The sequence below is a fragment of the Elephantulus edwardii genome, unplaced genomic scaffold (assembly GCF_000299155.1).
Source record: "Elephantulus edwardii isolate Elephantulus edwardi_28Jun2011 unplaced genomic scaffold, EleEdw1.0 scaffold00027, whole genome shotgun sequence".
Lineage (NCBI taxonomy): Eukaryota > Metazoa > Chordata > Mammalia > Macroscelidea > Macroscelididae > Elephantulus > Elephantulus edwardii.
The window spans coordinates 1533328-1547199 of NW_006399777.1; the positions used below are offsets into that span (position 1 = coordinate 1533328).

Genomic DNA, 13872 nt, shown 5'->3' on the forward strand with positions numbered 1-13872 from the left:
CCCCCCAGGAGACATTAGGAGGTGTCACCCGGCTGCCCACTGAGCAACCCTGTGGAGAACAGATTGGAAACTTGCTCTGTCTTGAGCCAACGTCATGGCCTCGAACAAACTCGGGCCTGTTGTTACAATTGTCATCTTGTTGAGGGTCAACCTTGGTTTCCTGTCCCAGCACGAAGTCTTTTTTCAAGGACGGCCCCTCTTGACAATACACTCAGAGTGTGTGAGACAAAGGTTGGCCACCATTGCCTCTAAGGAGAACCGCAGGGTGCAGCGTCACACAGACGGCCCAGACGATGTCATAAACAATCCCTTTATTGGATACCAGGTAGGACGAGGAAGTTTCACAATAGAAGTCCCCTTTCTGAGGCCTCCTTTTTTGACCACCACATTTTCTAATGTTAAGATACAAAACAAATTTTAAAGTGAATTAGGCTTTGCTCACAGCTTTTCATTGATTCCCCCCGCCCCCTCTTTAGCTACACAGTACAAAAAAGATTAAGTGCTGTTACAGGTCAGGTACAAGTTGCTTTTATGTGCTGGAAGATTAAAGTACTTTTCAGGAAAGTTTCCTTTGATTATGGCGATTCGATTCTCTCAAATTCTACCTCACCCAGACGAGCCCGTCACTGGGGGAAATATTCAGCGGGTTAGGTGCGCACCATCTGAGGTTGTGGGCAGTGCCACATGGGTCGTGTGGCCTTGCCTCAACGGGGACCCTGCTTCACCAGCTCTGAAACAGAGGCAGCAGGAAGGAGGGTCCACCTAACCCCCCTCCGGGGTTTGAACGCACACGGCCTCACATTCGTCCTTGGAGTTGAACCGGTTGGCATTCCCCCCACAGCTGCCGTACCAGAACTGCTGGCAAGCCTGCTTCTCCCTGTTGTAGTACCACTTCAGCACATAATTTTGGCAGTGACCTTCCTCTGCACCCAGCAAGCAGAGACCTACAACGAAAAGAATGCAGAGAGAGCTGACCTTCCCCATGAGCAAAGGAGGGAGGCTGGTCATGGAGGCAAAGGGCTGGACGCCACCACCGACTGACGACTGACGTCTGAATCCCTGCCTTGCCATCACTTCGCCCTGGGGCAAGTGACTTAATCTACCTACTATGCCTCAGTCACTACAACCACAAAAAGAACATTTCTTTTAAAAGCCTCCTACATCTTAGAAGATGTCGAATAGCCTATGGTGGAAAGGCCTGTACAATCCTGCCTCTCGTTTGGCACAGTTCCTGGCTTCCAGCAGATGCTCACGGGCCATGGATGGGTGGAGCTCTCCGATAATGAGAACGGCTCACTTGCTTATTACGCTCTTGTCCTCTGTTTCCTGCCATTTCAGTCACTTGTCTAATCCTGAATCTCTCCCACGTTCTAACAACCTGAGCCATTTTGTGTAAGAGCCGTATGTAAGGAGGAGGCAGCCAGTTAGATCTCACAAAGCTAGTGCTAGATCGAACTGTGCACACTCGATTGTGTTCCCTCAGTGCCTGCATTTTGTCACAGAACAAGAAAGTGGGCTATGGTCAGATTTGTATTTTTAAAGTTAGTCTGTAATGGAGGATGACTTGGAAACGTGACTTACTAGAAGCTGCCTTTGGATGTGTTCCTACATTCATTTTCTAAGCTCCATATACACGTTGAAGCGTTTGGGAGGGAATCAGCAGGAAGCCACAACGGGTTATGCTCACAGCGAGTGCCCAACATTTAAAAGGTAATTGCAGCACAGAGTGACGCTAACGTAAGCAGCACGGAGTGGTTGGGAGCATTTTACCGTAGGTGGTGCCTAGGTTGAGTTCTCGTCCCACTTCTGGTTCTGCGGTTGTTTCCTGTTCATTTTGCCCACCGCTGTCTCTGCTCCTTTCATAAACATCCCCATGTGCTCTCTGTGGAGTGACAGGCATTGCCGTGCTCCTGTTCTGCCCTAGAAAAGGTTCTGTCATCTTCCGGACTTCTAGATGACCAGTGAAGGCAGGCGCATCGAGCCAGGGCTTGGGCAACCTGCACAGAAACGATCGGTGTCAGAGCATGACGTTCACCGCCCAGTCCGTGAGGCTGGACCACGGGGCCAGGGAGGGTAAGCGAGCGTGTGAGCAGACCCTGGAGTAAACACCTAGCACTGTCTGCCCGAGGCAAAGGACGTCTGCTGGGCAAGGCAGACGGTCAGAGAAAGAGAAGACCGTCAACAGGATGGACCAGACAGTGACAGCCACAGTGGGCTCAAGCACGTCAGAGACGTGAGGATGCCTCAGGGTAAGTAAGGTTAGATCTAGTCACAAGATTAATGTACGTTCTACATGTTGTGTCATTGTGATTGCCGGCGAGTCGAGCACGACTCATTGCAACTCTATGGGGGGAAAAGGCCTGAAGCCTTTCTGTATCAAAGTTCATGTGGAAATCCAAAGTTCACATGTAAATCCAAAGTTGTATATATAAATATCTGTATTTCTCATGTGGAACTCCAAGCTTTGGAGGGTGTAAGACGGGACAGATGTGGCAGAGATCTGGACGTGGGACTGGAAGGTGAAAATGCTTCACGTTTTGCTTTTCTCCACTTTGTGTGCTTTGTGGTTTTGAACAATGGTCGTGTGTTCTTTTAACTTTAAAAATGCAGAAAGCGAACAGCATATACAGATGAGCTTCTCAGCTCACGTCAAGCTGGTTTCCCGTGACCCCGTTCCAGAGAGACAGTCACCTTCAGGGGCTCAGCCAAGGCATGTCAGCTGTGGCACATGTCTGGGAGCCACTTGAAGGAGTCATCAAGGGACAGTTTCTAGGGGCCATGTGACTCCACTGGCCAGCTGCAAGCTAGATCCAGTGCTTGTCTGCCTGACAGTGCCTTGAGCCAGGTCATCTGTGGGGCTGGCGGGGCCCAGCGTAGGAGAGGCAGCTGAAGAAACGACTTGGGCACACTGTAGACCCACTGCTCATCGCAGGAACCAGGGAAGGCCCAGCTGTCATTTTCATTCAGCGCCATTATGTCAAACAAAAGATTAACAGGCTTGACTTGTTTGTTTGCGCTGACATTCTATTGAGAAAACAAAACAAAATGACTCAACTTCAAAGTGTCAGAACCAAAGGAGAGCTGACCCTCCAGTGGGTTTTCAGAGGCGGTAAATTGCCCAGGAGGAGGCTGTCGTATTTCCCCACAGAGCAGCTGGTGGATTTGAACCTCCAGAGAAGAACTGCTCTTGGATTGTCAGGGCAACTTCCTATGGGCTAGGCCACCAGAGCTCCCTGATATTGCAGTGGGTGTTATAGCTGTTACATGCCATCGAGTCAAGTATGGCAAATAGCAACCCCTGAACAGGTCTGAGCTCTGTCCTGTCCTGCATCAACCTCCTCATCCCGAGTCCATCGCTGCAGACACTGCCTCAGTCCATCTCCTTTTCAGTCTTCCTCTCTTTCACTGACCCTCCACCTTGCCAAGTGTGATGTCTCGCTCCTAACAACGTGTCCAAAACATGAAAGGTGAGACTTCGTCAACTCTGTCCCGAGGAACATTCTGGCTGCGCTTTCTTGAATACAGACTAGTTCGTTCTTCTGGCTGTTCAGGACTCTACCACCACAACCCAGTGCCATGGTGCTTCTCTTGATAGTACTATCTGAAAGGTTTCTTGACTCACAGTCAACACTCTTGGCACCAGCAGGCAGGAAATTAAAAGACTCATTGCAATGGGAAAGTCTGCTGTTAGGGACCTCTCCAAAGTATTGAAGAGCAATGGTGTAACTCTGGAGAATGATACAGGCCAGGGTCTTTGCAATCACTTGTTATGTGTCAGAGAGCTGAACAATGACGAAGGAAGATAGAAGGAGAATTGATTCCTTTGAGCTGTGGTGCTGGAGAAGAGTACTGAATGTACCATGGACTGCTAGGAAAACAAACAGGTTCATCCTAGAGAGGGTTAAACCAGGCTGCTCCTTGGAGGCAAGGTTTCTGAGGCTTTGTGTGACATTTCGCAAGGAGGGACCAGTCCTTGGAGAAGGACGTCATGCTTGGGAGGGTGGAGGGACAGCGCAGGAAAAGAAGACCCTCTATGAGGTGGATTGATTCAGTGACTGGGGTGATCAGGGTGGGTGTGTCGGAGACGGTGAGGTTGGCACAGGATAGAGCAGGGTTTAGGGCTGTTGTCCATAGGGTCGCCATGAGTCTCAGATGACTCAACAGCACATAACAACAACAACAAAATCTAAAAGGTTGCTGTCAGCTACTTGGACAGGCCACCCAGTCACTGTTTGCCCCAGCACTGTTTTCAAAAAAATACTCCTTTGGCTTTCTTGTAGCAGACAGAGCCGCCTGGCTTTCCTGTGGTGGATGGAGCTGTGGGACAAGCTGACCCCTGCCTCGGGCCTACCTCTCAGCCAGTGTGGCATCTCGCAGCAAAGTGTCCCCACGGCTCGGGCCTCCACATTCACTGGAGAGTTCTGGCGGTGGGTACTGGATTGTTCCACCTAAAAATAAGACATTGTATCAGATCAAATAAAGCAAAACAAAATTAGAGAAAGAGAAATAAAACCAAAAAAGCCTAAAGTAAAAGAAAATATAAAAATAGCATACTCATTAAGACCTAAAATGTTAACAAAGAAAGTGAAGTACAAAATACCATGTAATTTCAAATGATATAAAAATAAACCAAAACTAAACAATGAAATCCAGGCTCTATGAAATAAACTCGCAACATAAAAACAAAAAGCTTGTTGTGTTGTTACGTCCGGTGAGTTAGAACAGCTGTTTTCAGGGTCTATAAACCCACGAGAGGGGATGCCTGTCTTTCTCCCTCAGAGCACCTGGTGGGTTCAAACCCCCTGCTTCGGATTGGCAGCGTGCACAGCTCCTCACCTCCAAGCCACCAGCACGCTCCCAAAAATATAACACAAAACAATTAAAAATTAAAATGATGTTTATAAGAACAAGAGAAGTGGTTGTTTTGAAAGTTTCCCCCTTACTAAGCCATTAGCCATTCAATTCCAGTCTGCCCCTCAAGAGATGGAAACCCGAGTTGAGCGGTTTGCTAGCGTTCCTTGTTACCAACAGGCTGTGAATGCAGGGCTGGGTCCAGACTCAACTCTAGTCTTCATGCCTCTCAGGTTAGAGGCACAAGTGCCGTGTGAACACTTCTTCTGTAAGGTGGCCGTCAGAGTCCCCTAGCTCCAGTTAAAGAGCAGGTGTCCTTCAAGGACTGCAGTGGGAGGTCATGGTTGGCAGGAATGTCCAGGATGTCCTCTTGTTACAATGAGGGACCTCCCGTGAAAGATCCTGGCAATTCACTGAAAAGGTATCAGGACAATACATCCATCCCCACCCTTCACCAAAACCCCCACCGCAATCGTGCGAGGGAGACGGAGCCCGCTGCTCGTGGCTTCATGTGGACACGTTCTGACTGGTGCTGAGGTGCCAGAACAGAGGGTGGTAAATGCTGGCCGAGGACACAGTCAGAGCCCTCGCTTCTTAACCTCCACTGTTACCCACCCAGCCAGCTGACTCCGAGTTCTCATCTTTCTCCCTCATTTCCTGATAAATCCTTGAGCCCAGTGACCCCGCTGCCACAGGAGACGCGTCTAGAGAGCAATTCTTTCGTGCACCCTTGTCTCAGGTGCTCTACAGCTAAGGGGCTGCACTGCCAACATGAAGGCACACGGTTCTAATCCACCAGCTGCCCTGTAGGGGAAAGATGGGCAATCTCCTTTCATGGAATTCACTGGCTCTGAAAACCCAGTGGAGGGTCAGACATGGGCCTGTTCCTACATGACAGTGTGTAACGTGGCATAAACACCTCATGTCTCTCAACGTGAGGAGATCCACGGGTGTGTAGCTTCAGCTTCTCCCTGGAGCTTGTCAGAACAGCACAGTCGCATGTCCCTCCAGACCTAACACATCTGCATGGATTTAACAAGAGTCCTCAGAGCCTCCTGCTCTGGTGAGCTTTGACGAGCTCTGTCGTATTCCATGGGAGTTACAGGGAGAATGATGCTCAAACTGCCAACAGCAAAAGACAGTGGCCGTTGGGTCCATTCTGGCCCAGGACGGCACCCACGGAGGGCAGGGTAGGACGTCCAGAGGAGATTTTGAGGCCTAGAGTCCAATCCCTAAGCGGCTCCCCCCTCACTGCTCACCACACAAGCAGCCACGTATGTTAACAGTCTGCATCCAGTGGCCACGGACCAGTGGAAGCCACAGCAACGTGTTTGCTATATGCACTATATAGTCATGTAGTTATGCAAGTAGAAGACATAGTGGTGTATTTGTCATGTGCGCACAGAAGCCGTAGCAATCTCGGAGAGCTCTGGTGGTCTAAGGGTAAGGAGCTGCACTGCTAACCCAAAGGCAGGTAGTTTGGATCCTCCTCGGAGGAAGAAAGATGAGCAATCTCCTCCCTGTAACGGAGTTCGGCCAACAGAGTGTGGTTTATCACAAGTAGGGGAGGTTGCTTGCTGCAAACTACGCAAGCGAGTGGGATGGAGGTGGCTGCACTTCGTCAGAAACTGAGCTTTTGATATTTGATTCTTACATTCCCCTGCATCTCACAGCTTGTGGACACTGCTGGAGGGTCAGTTCCGACCGGACGATGAGTAGAGTTTGCCTTGAGGCACTTTCAAGGCCCCCCCCCCCACCGTGATCTTTCTTGAATGCAGCCACCACAAACCGGGAAGAGACTCTAACCCTGACTTTGGCACGAGAGAAATGCACACGCTCTGGGGAAGGCAGTGGCCTGTCCTCTCTGGTGAGTGAGACACTGAGGCAGGGGGCCCGGCAGCATGGAGGCCGTGACGGGACAAGGGTGTCAGGAAAGTGGCTGTCCCCTAGGCACCCGTTTACTTGCAGGTGGTGCAGCCCCGGTGTCCATTCTTTGAAAGGAGATTGCCCATCTTTCTCCTGTCGGGCAGCTGGTGGATTAGAACCAGGTGCCTTTGTGGTAGCAGTGCAATCCCTTAGCACGAGGCCCCCAGAAACAAGGGTGTATGTGAGAATTTCTCTCAAGCTGAGTCTTTTATGGCAGTGGGGGTCACGGGGTTCAAGGACTTACCAGGAAGTAAGGTGGGACCCATTCACTTGCACAAATGCCAGGCTCTTAGACTTTCTCTCTCCACCTCACCCCATGCACCCCAAGTTTTGGGGGGCACTTACTCTTCAACAGGCTGAAGAAGGCCTGCAGGAACTGCCGTGCATAAGCCAAGTCGAGGTCTGAGCTGCCCTCCAGGCGCACCAAGTGATGCTTTGAAGGGGCACTGGCCACTGTGGCCAGCTCGGCCAGTTCCCGGGGACCCATATCAGGGCCAAGGGCCACCACCAGCAGCGCCACGCCCTGGCACTTGGCCTCCAGCGATGCCATCCTCAGCTGCGCCCGGTCCCAGCTGCTGGTCTCGCTGGCCACAATGATGACAAGGACACGTGCAGGCCGTGACAGGGGGACCCCCAGGAGCACCATCTCCAGCGTCCACTGCAGGGCATAACCCAGAGCTGGGAGTCCACGAGGGGCACTGGCCATGGCCGCATGGACCTCCCGCCGCATGCCAGCACGGTGGCCATAGGAGGTCAAGTTGAAGTGCTCCGTCACTGGAGGCTCCTCTCTGCCGGGCTCAAAGCCAGAGACCGTATGTGTCACCAGGGCCACCCGTGTCCCATGGAGGGAGACGGCTGGCTGCTTGGCCACCTCCAGGTCATCCAGCGTGGCAGCCACAAGGCTCAAGGCGGCACGGTACTCGCGGGAACCCACGTTCTGGGAGCCGTCCACCAGGAAGGCCACGTCCATGTCCACCGCCGGCGGCCCCGGGGTGACCAGCAGGCAGCTGGGGTGGGGCTGGCACGGGTCTGTGAGGAGGAAGGAGGGAGAGGACCGGTCAGCCAACAGAGGTTTCATTTCCACACAGGACACCGCTGCTCAGACCCAGCAGGGCCAGTCCAGCTGAGGGCCACCAGGCCTGCGCCCACACAGCCAGCCTGAGCACTGTAGCCAGATGTGGCCAGATGCCCATCGTGCACAAGAATGGGGACCAGGCCTGCATCCCCTGTCGTACGCATCAGAAAAGGTGGGTTTTCATTCATTCATTATTGCACATTTTCCTTCCTGCCCCCCTCCTCTTCCTGCCCCCGAGTTCACTCTCTTTATATATTCATTCATTACTGCACAATTTCCTCCCTTGTTCAGCCCCCCAGTCCACTTTGCCATGCATCTCTTATTCTAGACTATTGTCATACAAATAAGCCCTGATCAAGTAACCCTTTTAAACAGTTCCTTCCTTCACCTGTTCTAATGCAGTGTTCATTTTTTTTCTACTTTCCTCCAATTGTTTACTATTTTTTAAAGTTCTTTTCCTTTGGAATCCTTTGTTTCTCACAATACCTTTTAAAAACATTATTTGGAGGAAGCTATATGTTGAAATAAGATGTCAAAGGAGTTTGGTGCAAAAAAATATATAAAAAAATGAAATGTCCCTGAGTGAGAGAGTTTGCACACACAGAGACTGACATTTAAAAGTTCTGCAGCAAAAAATAAATTAAAAGAAGTCGTGATTATGGGAAAAAATACAATTCTGCAGTCAAACTTCCTGGCTCAAATCCAGACTCTCCCTCTTACAAGGGAGGTCTCTAATGGCCTAGTGGGTAAAGGAGCTTCACTGTCAACCCAGAAGTACGTAGTTCTAATCCACCAGCTGCTCTGAGGGAGAAAGATGGGCAATCTCCTCCCACGAGATTTACAGCCTCTGAAAGCCCACTGGAGGGGCAGCTATGAATCAATTCAACTCCACAGCTATAAGTTAGTTTTTAAAATTGTGTATTTCTTTTTTTTCTATCCATGCTGTATTTTTTTTTTAATTTTTTACTAGCTTATTTACAAAATTCTAATGCAAATTCAAACAAATTCTTTCAATTTCCCTCACCCCTCCACCCTTCAAATTATACAACCAAGTGATTAACACCCCCCCCCCGTCCCCCTCTATATCCACATCCCTCTGCTTCCAGCCTCTCCCACCCCTCCTGGATCCTTATACTCATTCTACAATAATGGTTTTATACAATATTTATTCTTGTGCGACTGAGCTAGTTCACTCAGCATAATGCTCTCCAGTCTCTCCCAAATTAGGTAATAATTTACAAAAGTATTGCTCCTGCATGCTGCGTAGTATTCCACTGCATTTCAAGCCCATAATTATCTGGGCGCAGGTCTGTCCTGTGGCCTCACTCTGAGGTAAAGGCATTTGTCCAATCAGAAACACTGTCAAGCTTACCATAGCACAGAGTACAGTGGGCCAAGTGCTCCAGGTCCTGCTGTCGCTCTGTCTCCCAGACAAACAGGTGCAATCGGTTGGTCAAATTCATCTAATCCAGACACACACACGTTTCTGATTAATGCTTCAATCCCATGCACGTATCTATGATTTGGCAATTCATGTAATTGCTGTCTAGCTCTCATGTGGAGGTTGGGCCATCACTGGCACTGGGCATATGACCTGCGTGTCCTCCAGCTCCCAGTATGTGTACCTCAGTCACCATGCCAAGTGGGCCTGGGAGTAGAGAGTAAGAAGCAAAATCCTCCCACCCAGGCCACAGTACAGTACACAGACACGGGGCTGGAGAAGTCACGAATCCCCAAGGAGCTCATCTTATCGGGTACAAGCAGTTAGAATGGGAAGAGGTGGCTGTGAAGGTAAAGTCCCTGCAGAATATTCCAGGTCTTTAGAGCCAACCTGAATCACAGCCAGACGGCAAGGATAAGGAATAACCAGAGGAGGTGCTGTGGAGACGGCCAATCTGTGTATCTCCTTTCTTTAACTTTTCTGATGACAAGTATTCAGTAACTGATAGGAAAACTTAAAAGGAAATAAAAAAGAATGATACCAAATGCAGCAGTAGGTACCACGTGACAGACTGGCTGGATGAGAAACACATTTCTTCTTCGTCATAGACACACCGCGAGGCCACATTTCCCAGCCTCCCTGGCAGTTAAGTGGGACCCGTGACCACAATGCAGACAATGGGATGTAGGGGGTAGTGAGGCACGTACAGTACTCCACTTCTTCTGCCCTGGAGGGCCAGGCAGGTGGACATGGATGAATACAGAACATGACTTCAAAGCCCCAGGGCAGGGTGGAGTCCCTCCTGAAGGAGCCTGGGTCCTCCAATGTCTGCATGCCACCAAGCACCCCTCCTGACACACGTGGACCCACATTCACGTGTGACAGACAGCAGAGCAGCTCTTCACTGTATTCAGCCACTGACATTTGGGCTTCAAAGTTAAACTGCTGCAATATCCCACGCTGAAACTATAAATGCTTTACAATTCTTCCTCCCAGACTGGAGCTGTGGTTTGTAAGGAGGTATCTAAGATCGGTCACTGGCCATCTGTCTGTCTACACTCTGTCATATCGCACGGGACCCCACGAGGGTCAGCTTCCCCTCCTTCATCGTCTGTGTGGCCAGGCGCCCCAGACTGCACTGCCCTCTAGATCATGTTACCGACCCCTCAGAGAGGGACCAGGGTGACTGCAGGAAGGACACACGTCCACTCCCTACAGAGCTCTTCAGTCCTGACTCCGTGAGGCTGTAGCACATTCTAAACATCGTCCTTCAGAAGGAAATTATTTGAAGGCTTGGGGGTGGGGGAGGTGGAGAAAACCTTAGGGGGAAACACTTCAGAGGTGCTCAATATTTGTGTATGCTGATACACACTGCAAACATGGACCCAGGACTAGGTCACACAAAGCGTACTGTGTTGTTAAAAGCTGGCAAGCCCACCCACAGCCGGGGATCTGTTCTAGCCCACCTGCCACTGGTGGGGGTGGTTTCTGTTCTCCAGCTCCTCCCGGCCCTGGGAACCCCAGCGCTGTAAGTCTGTACAGGAGGGCTGCACATTGTTCTCCCTTGGAGCAGCGAGTGGATTCAAACCACCAGCCTTGTGGTGAGCAACACAGCACACTACGCACCGCACCACCAAAGCGAGTACAGGAAAACAAACTAAATCCTTGACTGATGTAGAGTCAACCACAGCACCCAGTGAGTTCCGCTTGGCCTCGTGATAAGGAAATGAGCTGTCATCCCAAAGGCATGCAGTTCAGATCCACAAGCCACCGTGTGGGAAGAAGATGGGTAACCAAATCTTGTACAATTCACAGCCTCTGAAAACCCACTGGAGGGTCAGCGACGAGTCAGTCCGACTCAACGGCATCCAACAGCAACAGGTTCCCGAGGCTGTGGATCGTAACAGGAGTCACGACGGACTTCAATCGCCGGAGACTCGCAGCCTTAATATCAGCTGCACAAAGCACGACAGAGGAGGCCCCCAGAGCTCCTCACAACGGCTAACGCGTCCTGAAATGGCCCACTTTCCTAACTAGAAATTCAAACACCAACACTAGCTTTCCAACGGAAACAGCCTGGAAATTGTGCAAGTTCTGTGGATGGCAGAGACACCTTGGCTCCGTGGACGGCAGAGACAGCATAGCTCCGTGGGCTGCAGAGACATCACAGCTCCATGGATGGCAGAGATGGTGTGGCTCTGTGGATGTCAGAGACACTGTGGCTCCGTGGACGGTAGAGATAGCACAGTTCCGTGGATGGCAGAGACACCATGGCTTTGTGGACGGCAGAGACAGCATAGCTCCGTGGATGCAGAGGCAGCACGGCTCCGTGGAAGGCAGAGATGGTGTGGCTCTGTGGGTGTGAGAGACACCGTGGCTCCGGGGACGGCAGAGACGCTGTGGCTCCAACTTCAAAGAGGGCTCCAGAATGAAAGTGAGCCGATTAACAAGCAGCTCTCAGCCACAGCAGAGCGTCTAAGATCCAGCGCTGGATTGTAGGAACATAGCAGAGATTTACCTCCAGGTACCAAAGGGGCTTGATGCATTATTGACATTTAATTTGGCCCTTTTTCTTAAATATTTTTTTTTATTTTAGTATTTTGTGTGCGTATGCTGTTAAATTGTATCTCATTGGTATAGGAGGAGATAGCCCCTCCTTCTCCATCAGAGCATCTGGTGGATTCGAACCGTGTACCTCTTGGATTGCAGTGCAGCTTCCTGCCACTAGGCCACCAGAGCTCCCTTCATCTGGCATTTTTGAGAGAACATGCAGAGCACTCTCTGGCTAAGAAACCAGGAACAGCATTCTGGGCTCGAGAACAGCCTGCCGCAGGCCCAGACACGATCAGTGGGTATCTCTGGGGTCTGCTCAGAACCCCGTTCCCTCTTGGTGGTCATACACCGCCTCCAGTGGACAGTCACATCTGGAACCCAGAGCGCCTTGCCAGATGGGGAGGCTGGCATGGAGAGTGAAAGTCAACACCTGACATTCACGTAGACTCCACGTGATCATCAGGTCTGGGCACTGACCAGCCCAAATGGACCTAATTAATGACCGAAGATTAGGGGAGAGTATGGGCGGGATGTGACAGATGCTTTTACGGGAACTCACACCGAACCGTTTAGAAGACTTCCAGATCAGGACTCAGAACCATGTGCTGGAGGTACGTGGAGGTGGGAATAATGCCAGTCAACAGCCCACCAGTGTCTGCCAGGTGGACCCCAAATCACAGAGCCCCCGTGCATCAGCTAGGACCACTGGGGTTTCACAGGCTGGCTGTGCACACGGAAACCACCAGGGCCTTCTCCCCAGGTGCTCCGAGAGCTGACCACCTTTGTTTAGCAGTCAAGCCTCTCCGATGTTTGCACCAGCCTAGGGCTCCCAGGAACGGCCCTGTAGCCAGTCATGTGCTGCTGAGCTGATTCTGGCTCCTGGGAATCCACATGGCAGCGTGAGCTGCCTCTCAGGCCAGGCTTCCCAGGCTGCAATCTCTGTGGGGGAGTCTTGTGGGCTCTTTTCTCCTGCAGAGCAGCTGGTGGGGTCAAACTATTGACCTTGCAGTTAACAGCCAAGCATTTAACCATCGTGTCACCAGCCCTCCTCAGACTAACACTGTTGTTGTGGTTAAGTGCCGTCAAGTCGACCTTAACTCATGGGATCTAACTCAGCAAATGGAACAACAGATCTGCACCTCCCTCTCTCCGGTGACGCACTCACATCTCTGAGATGTTCCGGGTCATTATTACAGTCACCATGTCGGTCCATCTGGTGAGGGTCTGCCTTTCTCTCTCTCCCCCTCCACCTTTCCCTACATGATATATTTTCCCAAGGGCAGAGCCCTCCTGAAATCACGAATAACACTGTTGTTGTTGTTGTTGTTGTTGTTGTTGTTGTTGTTGTTGTTGTGTGCCCTCACATTGGAAGCCACTCCTAGCGGACCCTCTAAACCATGTGAGAGGAGAATGCCCACGAGCATCCACTGTACCCCCCAAGTTGTGTGAAAACGCTGAACTGGGCCCATTATTTCTAAATTACTGAAGTAGCTGGATTCTGCGAAGAGGAATGTGGGTCAGGACTGGAGGAAGACTCATCAATAACCTGCGTTAAGCAGACGGCACAGCCTGCTTACAGTGAGGAGAACTTGAGGGACTTGTTGAAGAAGAACAAGGAATACATCCTTCTCAATCCAGATTGCATCTCAACGTTAAGAAAACAAACATCTCACCACTGAGCCAACAGGCAACATCATGAAACATGGAGAGAAGATTTAAACCACTAATGATTTCATCTTGTTTGGATCCACAACCAACACCCTTGATACCCGCAGTCAGATCAGGGGATGTATTGTGCTGGGAAGGTCTGCGGTCAGTGAACTCTCCAAATTATTGAAGAACAATGATGTCAGCATGAGGACTAAGGTGCGCCTGATTCAGGTCATTGTCTTCTCAATCACTTGCTGTGCATCTGAGCACTGGACAATGACTAAGGATGACAGAAGAACTGATGTCTTTGCACAGTGGTATTGGATAAGAGTACTGAATATCCCATGGACAGGCAAAACAACAAACAATACGTCTT

At 50.7% G+C, this 13872-nt stretch overlaps 1 protein-coding gene across 1 annotated transcript in view; it reads right to left on the reverse strand.

The window, feature by feature from the left end:
- Positions 1-762: 762 nt before the first annotated feature.
- LOC102870344 (collagen alpha-4(VI) chain-like) overlaps positions 763-13872 on the reverse strand; it is a 100454-nt gene continuing 87344 nt past the window's right edge. Inside the window, 4 exon segments of the mRNA XM_006883399.1 lie at positions 763-944; positions 4335-4448; positions 7123-7806; positions 9225-9315. Coding sequence (XP_006883461.1) covers positions 763-944; positions 4335-4448; positions 7123-7806; positions 9225-9315 — 1071 coding nt within the window.